The 12,077-nt window shown below is 66.1% G+C and overlaps 2 protein-coding genes and 1 long non-coding RNA gene across 4 annotated transcripts in view; 2 read left to right on the forward strand and 1 right to left on the reverse strand.

Moving 5' to 3' along the window:
- The window catches only part of AGAP3 (ArfGAP with GTPase domain, ankyrin repeat and PH domain 3), a 114,866-nt gene extending 112,900 nt beyond the window's left edge, over nt 1–1,966 (reverse strand). For both annotated transcript variants that reach the window (XM_058020742.1, XM_058020749.1), the window contains exon 1: nt 1,687–1,966. In XM_058020742.1, coding sequence (XP_057876725.1) covers nt 1,687–1,966 — 280 coding nt within the window. The remainder of the gene's footprint in view (nt 1–1,686) is intronic.
- Nucleotides 1,967–3,617: 1,651 nt separating this feature from the next.
- LOC131081592 (uncharacterized) lies at nt 3,618–9,415 on the forward strand. The gene is made up of 3 exons (XR_009114272.1): nt 3,618–4,062; nt 8,632–8,711; nt 9,037–9,415. It is a non-coding gene; the product is annotated as an uncharacterized LOC131081592 (long non-coding RNA).
- Nucleotides 9,416–9,701: 286 nt separating this feature from the next.
- TMUB1 (transmembrane and ubiquitin like domain containing 1) lies at nt 9,702–11,514 on the forward strand. Its single transcript, XM_058020787.1, has 2 exons — nt 9,702–10,075; nt 10,562–11,514. The coding sequence occupies exons 1-2, from the start codon at nt 9,702–9,704 to the stop codon at nt 10,914–10,916; spliced, it is 729 nt and encodes a 242-aa protein (XP_057876770.1). The 3' UTR covers nt 10,917–11,514.
- The last annotated feature ends 563 nt before the right edge of the window (nt 11,515–12,077 follow it).

The following is a 12,077-nucleotide window of genomic DNA, read 5'->3' on the forward strand; positions in this document are numbered from 1 at the left end:
TTTCACAGTGATCTCGGGGCTCCCACCACAGCTGCCATCAGAGGCACAAAGCAGGGAGAGCTGCCATGGGAACGGGCACAGCACAGTCCTCCCCCACGTGCCCACTGTGACTCCCCCAGCCGGACTGGTGGGACCCCAACATTATCAGACTGAGCCACTGCCACCCGTCTCCATCCAGCCTGAGTCCCTTGCTCTTCTCCTCCAGTTCCACCAACCCAGCAGCTTTCTGTGGCTGAAGACCTCCACAGATGTGGAAAGGCCTCTCCAGCCTCAGCACAGGGTTTTTACATCCTTCCTGTCTTAACCCCACTGAGTGTCCTTTGTCCTTGCACCACAAGGCCAATAAATACGTTCCTTCAACCCTTTTCTTTCTTACAGGCCTGACTGTTCTTTCAGGCCACGTTCCTTTCCTCCTTTCCACAGAAACCCAAAAGGACCACACAGGGATGCAGGCCTCTGGAGAGGCAGCCAGACTGCTGCTCACACGCAGTATCACCATGGTGGCCAGCACCCCTATAGTGGGGTCACCACTCCCCAAAAGCACCTCGTGTGCCCCTGCAGTGACATTCCTGGCATGAGGCAGCAGGAACGGAGCTGAGCACACTGCCACCAAGCTGGGACAACAAAACCCATGGCAGGGAAACGGCAGGACCGGGCTGGACCCGGGCTGCTCACACAGCCAAAGGCACCCGCGGCCCTGCCTTCCGTGCTGCGGGGCAGCTGCAGGAACTGCAGGGCAGAGGGACCCTTGGGCTGGGGGCTGCAGCAGCCTGCCGGCCCACGGTGGGCCTGAGCACAGCTCCATCAGCCTTCCCCTCCCCTCGGCTCCACCGCAGCCACTGGCCCATCCCGGCCTGCAGCTCCACCCCAGCCCCCTTCATCTCAGCCCGTCGGCTGCACCACGGACCCTCAGCTCCATCGCAGACCCCCGGCTCCATCCCTGTCCCCCAATTCCATGGCAGCCCCTCGGCTCCATCCCTGTCCCTCAATTCCATCCCAGCTCCTCGGTTCCATCCCCATTCCTCAATTCCATTGCAGCCCCTGGGCTCCATCTCAGTCCCGCAGCTCCATCGCAGCCCCTCGGCTCCATTGCATTTCCTCAGCCGCTCTGCAGTTGCTCGGCTCCATCCCTCCCCTGGCTGCCGGCTCCCGGGCCGCAGTGTTCTGCATTGCTAATGTTAACGGGTTCCGGCGGATCCGTTCCCGTCGACGCCGAGTGCGAGCCCCCCCGCCCGCCGCCGGACCAGCGCCCGCCCCCGCCCGCCGCTGGCGGCAGAGGCCGCGGGCGGAGTCCCCGGCCCTGCGCAGGCCCGGCCGCGACCACCATCGCTGCGGGGCCGGCCGGGGCCGGGGCGGGGGCGGCTGACGAGCGTGTCCGCTCCGCTCGCTCCCTGCCTGCCGCCCGGCCCCCGCAGCCCCGCCGAGCCCGGGCCCGCTGCCGGCGGCGGGGGCGCAGCCCGAGAGCCCCGGCCCGCGCAGGCCGCGCCCGGCGCCCCGCGCCCCCGGCCCCGCCGCCGCGGGGCCCGGCGCGATCCCGGCGCCGCGGGCAGGGCCGGGCCGGGCCGGGCTCCGCCGGGCCCCGCGGGCGGCAGCGGGCGCAGGTGCAGCGGCGGCGGGGACAAAGGCGGCGGCGCGGGCGGGCCGCTCGGTGCCCGTTCCGGTGACCGCTCGGTGCCCGGTGCTCACCCTCGATGGAGATGACGTGCTCGCGGATCTGGCTCTGCAGCGCCAGGTCCTCCACGCGCTCAATGAGGTCGTAGATCGCGTAGATATTGGGGTGCACGGACTCGAAGCGCCCGATTTCGGCGCGGATCGCGGCCGAGTTGGAGAGCCCGAACTGCGGCGGGGGCGGCCCGCCGGGCTGTGGCCCCGAGGGCCCGGGCACGGGCACCGGCACCGGCCCGCCCGGCGCCGCCAGGCTCTGCTGCTGCCCGGGGCTCTGCCCGGCGCCGCCCGGGAAGTTCATCGCGGCGGCGGCACGGCCGGTCAGCGGCGCGGCGCTCCGGGCAGCCGCTGCATGGCCGCAGCCGCGTCCGTCCGCGGGTCCCCGGGCTGCGCCGCCGCCCCCGCCCGCCTCCCGCCCGCTCCGCCCCGCCCCGCCCCGCCCCGCCCCGCCCGCGTCAGCGGGACCGGCCCCGCGGCGGGCGGGGAGCCGGCCGGGCAGAGCGGGGAGCGCAGCGGCACCGGGAGGGGACCGGGGCACGGGCAGGGCGGGGAGCGGAACGGAACCGGGAGGGGACGGGGGGCATGGGCATGGCGGGGAGCGCAGCGGCACCGGGAGGGGACGGGGGCACGGGCAGAGCGGGGAGCGGAGCGGCAACGGGCGGGGAACGGGCCGGGCAGGGCGGGGAGCGGAACGGAACCGGGAGGGGACGGGGGCACGGGCAGAGCGGGGAGCGGAGCGGCACCGGGAGGGGACCGGGGGGCATGGGCAGAGCGGGGAGCGGAACGGAACCGGGAGGGGACCGGGGCACGGGCAGCCCGAGGGGAGCGGGGGCAGCTGGCACCGGGAGCGCAGCGCTGTCGGTGCCGGTCCTGCCCGTCCCGCCGCGGCCGCTGCTCGCTCGGCACCCCGGTGGTGGGCATGGCCCCGGCCCCCGCCCGGCTGCCAGTCCCCGCTGGCACAGTGATGGAGCTGCCAGGGCACCAGCTTGGTGTCGGTCCGGCCATCTCGGGGGATGCTGCTGGGCAGGGACTGGTTACACCCCTCCCGTTGTGCCCATCCCTAAATCAGCTGGCATGGGGTACCTGGGGCACAGCAAGGCTCTGGATGGGCACAGGGCTGGCAGCCCCTGGCAGCACCCTGGGGGCCAGGGAGCTCGCTGGGGCATCACAGCTGAAATCTTCCGAATGGCTGAGAAACGTTAAAAATAAAGGGCCCTGGCAGATTAAATAAAAAACTGAAATTTGGAAGAGGAGAAGGAACAGAATCTGAGCAGCTGAGAGAACCAGGATTGCAATGAATTTCTCCCTCAGTGCCACTGGGACCAGTCACGGTGTGCAGCAGTGCCCCAGTGCCAGGGGGCTCAGGGGGCAGCTGGGGCTGGTTCCCACCCTCTGCCCCTCTCTGGGTGGTGGTGGGAGGGCTGGAGGAGGAGGAAGAGGACGGCAAGGCGGAAAGGAGGAGGAGAGATCCCTGGGAAGTTTCCAAATGCCTCCGGGCTCTGGAATCCTCTGTGACTCCTCAGCAGTGGGTGCTGGGTGTGTGGGTGGGAGAAGCACCTCCCTGCCCTCTTCCCCTCCTTCTTGTGCCCTTCCAGGATTCCTTGAGTGTGTCCCTACTGCCTCTGCCACGAGAAGGGGGTTGTTAGAAAACAGCTTTTATGAGGGTTTTTTGAAAGCATTTAGAAAATGTGTATCTGTTACAGCACCGGGCTCCCCTCGCCCTGCATGCTCCCTCACCCTGCGTGCTCCCCAAGGCTCCCCAAGGTCTTTGGAAGATCTGTCGGTCACAGCTCTGCTCAGTGGGAGCTTCCCTTTGAGTCTGAGAGGATTACATCCCACCATCCCAACACAGCAGTGCCTGGCTGTGCAATGGCCTTTCTCAGCCTGTTTTTTGTTTGGGTGTCTTGGTCCTTGCTCATGGCCTTTTTCTCCATCTTCCATCATCACCAGCATCACCAGCACCATCCCAGGATGGTTTGGGGGGGAAGGGACCTTAAAGCCCGTCCAGTTCCTCCCCGGCAGACAGGCACACCTTCCACCAGGCCAGGCTGCCCCACACCCCCTCCAACCCAGCCTTGAGTTCTTCCAGGGATGGAGCAGCCACCGCTTCTCTGGGTAACCTGTGCCAGGGCCTCACCACCCTGACAGGGAAGAATTTCTCCCCAGTACCCCACTAAACGCTGTCCCCAGTCAGTTATCACACAAGCATTTGTGAATTGTCTCCATTCCAGCACCTTTGACTGCCCAGACACCCCAGGTGCAGCCTCCTCCGCCGCGGCACCCTCTCAGTCAGGGATTCCAGGATTTATCCCTGATGAAGGAAGGGACATCATCCCGCATCCCTCCTCACCCTCAGTGATGCAGCCTGCACCAGTCGAGGTGGCTTTGCCCTGACAGGTGGGCTCTGGCCTCCCCACACCCCCTGACCCTGCTCCTTTGCCCCCTGCTCCTCCTCCCCCTTGTCTGGCTCTTCTTCCTCCTCCCCGGCAGGGATGAGCCGTGCCCGCCCTGCCCTGCAGCCCTGCTGCTCATACAGACTGCCCTGAGGTGGCAGCTGGGGTGTCCTTGTGCCACCAGTGCCCCCAGCACTGACCCCAGGGTCCCACTGCCCCCCACAGCCAGCAGGGCACAGGACATGGGACACAGGGCACACACAGGGCACAGGACATGGGACAGAGGGCACAGGGTGCAGGGCACAGAGCACAGGACACAGGGTACACACAGGGCACAGAGCACAGGACACAGGACACAATGGCACAGGGTACAGGGATGGAGCATCACCCAGCCCCAGTGGGCACAGAGGGCCCTGTCCCTGCCATCCCTGTGCACTGGGACCCCCAGGCAGCCCCGGGGCCAGCGCTGGGGAACTGGAGCCTGGAGTGCTGCAGAGGGAGCAGAGCAAACAGATGGAGCTGGGGCTGAGCAAAGGGATGGGAGAACCCGGGAGAGAAGCTCAGCATGCTGAAAAGGCAGGAGCGGGTGGGGACAAGCCGAGGCTTTCAGGAGCAAGCATTCCCTCAGGGATGGCCACCACCTGCCTCCTGCAGACACAGGCCTCTTGAGGATGTAAACTGCTTTTCAGGAGGGGTTTCACCCTCACATCCTGAACTTTCTCTGCTCCATCTGCAGCCCTCCCATCTGACGCTGCAGCTCGTGAGTGCCTCGAACCAGCGCTGCTGCCAAGAGGAGCTGCCTCCTCCTCCTCTTCCTCCCCCTCCTTTTGCTGCCGCTGCTCCCACCCCTGGAGCAGCCACCCGGGTACCTGTGGTGCCCATGGCAATGGGGTGGAACAGGGTGGGTGTGAGGGTCCCTTTCCTTCCCACCCAAACCATTCTGTGACACTGGGCAGTGCCAGGGCCCATGGGGGCAGCAGGAGGGTCCCCACAGCAGAACCCCAGTGCCCACCACAGCAGGAGGGTCCCCACAGCTGAATCCCAATGTTCACCACAGCAGGAGGTTCCCCGCAGCAGGAGGGTCCCCACAGCAGGAGGGTCCCCACAGCAGAACCCCAGTGTCCACAATAGCAGGAGGGTCCCCACAGCTGAATCCCAATGTTCACCACAGCAGGAGGGTCCCCACAGCAGGAGGGTCCCTACAGCAGAACCCCAGTGTCCACAATAGCAGGAGGGTCCCCACAGATGAATCCCAGTGCCCACCCAGGATGTGGGGCTGGGAGCAGCACCCCCAGAACAGAGCTGAGGGGAGGCCAGGGCCCAGAGCTGAGCTTCAGTCGGTGTCAGAGCAAAAAGGGCAGAGAGAGGGTCCTGGCGTTCCCCAGGCCTTTATGGCTTCTCAGGCCCTGGGACACTGAGGAGTTTGATCCCTTCTGCAATAAAACCTAGGGCTTTCTCTCTGTGGGTACACCAATGTTGGGAGAGCTGAGAACACAGCTGGGGACCCTACTCCTCTTCCCAGACCAAGGGGAGCAGGAAACTCCATCCATCCCTGGGGCTGGGGCAGCCCTGTGCCCCCACCAGAGCTGTGGCTCCTGCTCCCAAAGGCAGCGCGGCTTTGGGGACACCAGCGGTGTTGGATGTCACCCTCCATGGCAGGGGCTGTTCCCTGGGCAGGGATCAGCCAGCAGCTCTCCCGGAATGGCTGCAGCTCTCTGATCTCGCTCTGCACACCGAGGCTGCCCCACTAATCCCCGCAGATCCGCAGCACGCGGCTGCCAGGGTGCAAGCTGAAATCCTCTGCTGTGCCCTGCCTGGGCTCCGGGGGAGCAGAGAGGGGCAGAGAGGGGCAGGGTCCCACCCAGAGTCACGTCCCTCGCTGCGCCAGGGACAACAGCATGGCTGCTGGCATCATGGGGCGGCCAGCATTATCCAAATCATTTGTCATCAATACACTTTCAATTAACTTTCCTCTATATTTCCTAGTATCAAAAGCAATAACCAACTGTCATCATCACTCCACAACCACCCCCAAACAAGCATAGAATTGACCCCAGAACTAACCCCCCCCAAAAAAAAAACAAACAAAAATACGAACCATGATGACAAATCATCAACCAATCACCCACCAAATTTTATGTTCTTGTAGCTTATAAAAAGCATGACACTGAAGATGTCGAGATGGCTGCTACACACACCCAAGGACAAAAGACTTAGTCCTAACTTTACTGTTATTTTTTTGTCAGGTATATGCAGGACCATGGCTGGCTGTGTCACAGGGCTGGCCGTGTCCCTGTGTCCCAGGGCTGTCTGTGTCCCACAGCTGGTTGTGTCCCATGGCTGGCTGTGTCCCTGTGTCCCACAGCTGGCCGTGTCCCTTGTTGTGACCCACCGCGATGCTGCCAGCCACCTCATGCCACCCTGTGGATTTTGGGGACAGCAGGGAGCTGTGCCACTGCAGGCACCTTGAAGGGCTCTTCTGGGATGGGTGGGTGGCTCCCACCAGCGCTGCCTCTGCACAGACAGGGCCAGCGCAGGGGGGACATCCCTGTCTGGCTGGTGTCCCAGTGTCCCCAGTGCCCCACCAGGCAGGATCCCTCTGTGTCCCTCTCTGGTCACAGCCCCAAGCAGCTGGGCTGCCCGATGGTGTGGGCTCCGGGAAAAGAGGCTGGAAATGGAACAAGGGGCATTAAACCCCCTGAGCTCGGTGGGGGCCTGAACAACAATCCCAGCAAGGCCTGTGGGACAGGAGGGCCCAGCCCAGTCATGGGGGACAAACAGGGAGAAGCACTGAGGGAAGGTGAAATGGCGAGTAAAGAGGAACCAGGCGGGGGGGACCATGAACCCTGGCAGAAACACAATGGGGCAGCCCTTCTCACGAAAGCATTATCCCCAATATCCAACCTAAACCTCCTCTGGCACAACTCGGGGCTGTTCCCTCTGCTGCTGTCCCTGTTCCCTGGAGCAGAGCTCGACCCCCCTTGGGGCTGTGCCCTCCTGGCAGGAGCTGTGCAGAGCCACGAGGGCCCCTGAGCCTCCTTTGCTCCAGGTGAGCCCTGCCCAGCTCCCTCAGGGATTCTGAGCCCCTTCCAGCTCCTCAGGGATTCTGCAGCCCCTGCCCAGCTCCCTCAGGGATTCTGCAGCCCCTGCCCAGCTCACTCAGGGATTCTGCAGCCCCTGCCCAGCTCCTCAGGGATTCTGCAGCCCCTGCCCAGCTCCCTCAGCCCCTCCTGGGGCTCCCGACCCTTCCCAGCTCCGTCCCTGGACATGTTCCAGCCCTCCAGCAGCTGGGCACTGCCTGTTCCCCTGTGCCCCAGGAGGGCAGAGCTGCCATCACAGCCCAGCTGCAGCAGGGCAGAGCTGCAGGAAGGGGCTGGGACACCTTTGGGTGTCACAGTCGGGGTGCCCACCCTGCTGACCCCTGGGACCCCCCCAGAGCTGCCTGCAGGGCCCTGGCAGCGCAGGGCAGAGCAGGGCAGGGCAGGGCATTCCCACCTCCTGGACTAGCCACAGTTTGGAGAGCCAGGCTTCCAGGAGAGCATTGAAAAGCGCAAGGCATTGCGAGCATCCCCGGGCACGGCAGCACCAGCGCTCCCTGGCTCCTCTGCAGCAGAGTAAAGGAGCACAATCTGCTTTTTCCTGGGTGGCTGCATGGCACTGGGGAAGCGCTTTCAGGGAAATATTAAACAGCTTCTTAATCGGGGCGGGGAGGATGGAAAAGCCTCACTCTCTGGGAGCTGGAGCCAGACAAATCCACGGTGACAAGCAGACAGGGGATTTATCAGGGAGGGGATGAACCGCGGGATAAACGCTCAAATCTGAGCAGACACAGCCCCTCCAGCGGCGGATCCGGGCTCATTCCAGCGTCGGGGAGGGATAAATCCCGTTCTGTGCCTGCAGGGATCAGCCGTGCTTTAAATCTGCTGCTGTGTCACATCCGCTGCTCTGACAGCCCGGGATGCGCTGGGCTCCTCGGGAGCCGAGGCTCGCACAGCTCTGCCTCACCTGGGGCGGGGATCCCGCACCTGCAGCTCCCCCCAGCATCCCTGCCTGACCTGGGGCGCAGATCCCTCACCTGCAGCTCCCCCCAGCATCCCTGCCTCACCTGGGGCAGGGATCCCTCACCTGGGGTGGGCATCCCTCACCTGCAGCTCCCCCCAGCATCCCTGCCTCACCTGGAGCAGGGATCCCTCACCTGCAGCTCCCCCCAGCATCCCTGCCTCACCTGGAGCCGCGATCCCTCACCTGGGGCGGGCATCCCTCACTTGCAGCTCCCCCAGCATCCCTGCCTCACCTGGAGCCGCAATCCCTCACCTGGAGCCGCGATCCCTCACCTGGGGCGGGGATCCCTCACCTGCAGCTCCCCCCAGCATCCCTGCCTCACCTGGGGCGGGCATCCCTCACCTGGGGCGGGCATCCCTCACCTGCAGCTCCCCCCCAGAATCTCTGCACAGAAATCAGGGATTCCCTCCTGGGAGGGCCCCAGCCCCAGGTACCCTCAGCAGGAAGGGGCTGCCCTGGCTCGCTGATGCCTCCTGGCTTTGTCCTGATTTCATCCTGATTTTCTTCCCAGGAAACATAATATGGAGGAGAAAATCCTCTTGATCTCATGCCAGGAAAGGTCAGTGCCACAGCAGCAAGGGACCTGAGGAGGTTGGTACCAGTCGACCCCAGTCACCACCCCTGGGGACAGGGGACATTGTTGCCCAGAATTTCGCCTCCACCCACAATTGTCCTTTATGGGAGAGTCAGTTTGTCCCCATCTCCCCCATCCCTGTTGCTGTGTTTCCATGGTTGGACCTCTTCACCTAAAAGTAAGAATTTTTTATATTAAACTAAGAACTTTTCACTTAAAATTAAGAATCTTTCACTTTAAATGAACAATTTCTAGCCTAAAATGAAGACATTTTCACCTAAAATTAACAATTTTTAACCTAAAACTAAGGATTTTTCCTCTAATATACAATATTTTAATCAGAGTCTGCAGGTGACTTTGGCCACTCCTGGGGATTCACAGCTCCAGAATCACTGAGGACAGAAAACTCTCGGAGATGCCCAAGCCCACTACCCTCAGCACGGCCATGGCCACCACTGCCCATGTCCCCAGGTGGCACAGCCACAGGAATTTAAACCTGGGAGTGACTGGAGCCATACTGGGGGTGACTGGTAGCAACTGGAACTACACTGGGGACAAATGGTAGCATAGTGGGGCTAACTGGGTAAATTAGAATTACGCTAGGAGCAACTGAAACCATACTGGCAGCAACGGAGATCGTATTTGGAGCAGCTGGGCCCATGCTGGGGAGAACTGACCCCACTGGGACTGTCTGGAAACACACTGCGGTTACTGGAATAGTACCGGGAGTGTCCAGGAGGAGCTGGGATCACACTGGGAATAACTGGGATTGCCCTGGGCGCGCCTCCGCCGGGCCGGGACTACAGCTCCCGGCGTGCCCCGCGCGGCGGCCACGCCCCGCCATGGCTTTTACAGCCAGGACTACGTGCCCCATGGCCCCCCGCGCGCGGCCGGAAGCGGCGCGATGGCGGCCCGAGCCCGGCCCGGTGCGGCCGTGGCCCCGGTTCCCCGCGGCCCCGCGGGCTGAGGCCGCGCCCGCCCGCTGCCCTCTCGGTCCTGCCGCCGCCATGGCGCTCATCGAGGGCGTCGGCGATGAGGTGACGGTGCTGTTCGCGCTGCTGCTGGCGGCCGCCGTGCTGGGGCTCGCCTGGGCCTCCACGCGCGCCCCCGAGCCCGCGGCGCCGCCGGCTGAGGCGGCCCCGAGCACGGCCCCCGCCGAGCGCAAGGCCTTGACCCCCAACCCGGCTTCGGCCCCTGCCCCGGCCCCGGCCGAGGGAGCGGCGGCCTCCGATGAGGCGGAGGGGCTGCGGCACCGGAGCCCTCCCGCGGCCACCGCCGAGGGCCCCGCCGAGCCCACGCTGGTGCTGCGGCTCAAGTTCCTGAACGACACGGAGCGCCTGGCGCGGGTGCGCCCCGGGGACACCGTCGGTGCGCTCAAGAGGTGAGGGCGTGCGGCCAGGGTCCGGGCCCCTCCCCGCAGCACCCGGCAGGGGACAGCGCTGTCCCGGGACAAGCGGCTGTGCCGGGGTCCCTGTGCCCGGGTAGCTGTGCCGGGGTCCCTGTGCCCGGGTAGCTGTGCTCGTCCCTGGCGGGGCCGCGGGACAGCCCAGGCTCGCAGGGGACACCTGGGGTCGCTGATGGGCACAGGCACGCTCGGGTGTGTGGGCAGGGCAGGGCGGGAGGGTCTATCTCAGCAGGTGACAGGCACAGGTGTGTGGGGTCAGGTGTGCAAGGCACGGTGGGGGTCAGGGTGGGCACACCCATAGGATGTGGATGAAGAAACTGAGCTGGCAGGTGACACTCCGGGCGGCTGATGGGGACACACAGGCTCAGCTGTGCGGGTGGGTGAGAGCTCGGGGTGGGCACAGGAGGTGGGTCAGAGGGCCTGTCCCGTCAGCGGTGTGACCGCTGTCCCTGTCTCCTGCAGGACCTACTTCCCGGGGCAGGAGCAGCAGGTGCGCTTGATCTACCAGGGACAGCTGCTGCGTGACGACACCCAGAGCCTGGCGGAGCTGCACCTGGGCCACCTGAGCGTCCTGCACTGCCACCTGTCGCCGCCCAGCGCGGCCGCCACGGCCCCCGGCAGCCCCGGCCCCCGCAGCCCCGCACCCGCCGCGCTGGGCGTGGGCAGCCTGGCGCTGCCGCTCTTCGTGCTGCTGCTGGCCCTGCTCTGGTACCTGCAGCTGCAGCACCGGCACGTCTTCACCGCCACTGCCACCACCTGCCTGGCCGGCCTCACCCTGCTCGTCACCTTCGTGGCCTTCGCCATGTACCGCAGATAGCGCGGCCGCACCCGCACCGGGGACACGTGGGACCCTCAGGGCCTGCCCAGCCTGCCTGGGACGTGGAGGGCTCTGAATTCAGCCCACAGCATATCGGGGGCACGTGGGGCCTGCCCTGCACCTGAAGAGGGGCTGGCCCCGGACTGTGTCCCCCGCGGGCCCAGGTGCCCACCCACGCCCTGTCTGCACACAGGGGCTGTGGCGGGAGTGGGGGCTCAGCTACCTCGGGGGGCCCCGCTGCCCCCTGTCCCTGCATGGAGCATCCCCCCAGCCACTCCGCGTGCAGAAGCTCCTCGGGCGCGGTCCTGCCCGAGCCGATGTCCGTGCCCGCGGAGATTCTCCTCGTGGGAATGCGGCCTGGCCCCTCCCGGGGGCTGCTCCGGGGTCCCGGTGCCTGGGGAGGGACATGAGCCCTGGCGTGCCGAGGGTCCTGGTGCCGGCGGGATGCGCTCCTGAGGTCCCTGTGCCGGCGGAGCTCAGTGCCCCGCAGCGGTCCCGGTGCCGGGGGTGGCTGCACTCCCCACTGTGCCGGGGTCCCGATGCTGTGTTGGGGGTGCCACCCCCCACCGCCGTTCCGATTAAAGCGGACAGACTGTGAGCGGCCGTGGCGTCCCGGCTGTGCTGCGCCGCGGGTCGGAGGGGTGGCGGCATCCGGTGTGACCGGGCACCGGGTTGGGGGCGGGGCTTCGGGGGGTGCGGCCCGGCTCCTCCCGCCACGCGCTCCGCAGGGCCGCAGCGCGCCTGCGCCGGCGGCGCCGCCCCGCGCTCAGCGGAGCTCTCGCTCATTGGCGGGGACCCGGCGCTGATTTGCATGCAGCGCGCGCCAGCCCCGCCCCGGAAGTGCCGCGCGTGGGGCGGGGCCGCAGGAAGATGGCGGCGGGGCTGCGCTCCCGGGCCGGGTCCGTGTCCCGGCGGCGCTGAGCGGCGGCGGTGGCGGCGGGAGCGAGCGGCCGCCAGCGCCATGTACGGCCGGGCCGGGTGGGGGGAGCAGGGAGTTTCGCCGGGGGGACCGGGGCGGGCCCGGTGCCGGTGGAGGTCGGGGTATGCCCGGGAGAGGGGCGGGGGACACCGGGCGGGCGGGAGGTCCCGGCACCGTGGGGCCGGGCGGGACGCGGGCCCGGACAGGGCGGCGGGCCCGGTGCCGGGGAGTCGCGGGGGCGG

Source organism: Melospiza georgiana, chromosome 1 (genome assembly GCF_028018845.1).
Source record: "Melospiza georgiana isolate bMelGeo1 chromosome 1, bMelGeo1.pri, whole genome shotgun sequence".
Classification (NCBI taxonomy): domain Eukaryota; kingdom Metazoa; phylum Chordata; class Aves; order Passeriformes; family Passerellidae; genus Melospiza; species Melospiza georgiana.

Bases quoted from the DNA above. Each gene is read 5' to 3' on its own strand.
- TMUB1 (XM_058020787.1), top strand. From the start codon at position 9,702: ATGGCGCTCATCGAGGGCGTCGGCGATGAGGTGACGGTGCTGTTCGCG. The intron at 10,076-10,561 runs GTGAGGGCGTGC...TGTCTCCTGCAG, and splicing joins ACCGTCGGTGCGCTCAAGAG to GACCTACTTCCCGGGGCAGG.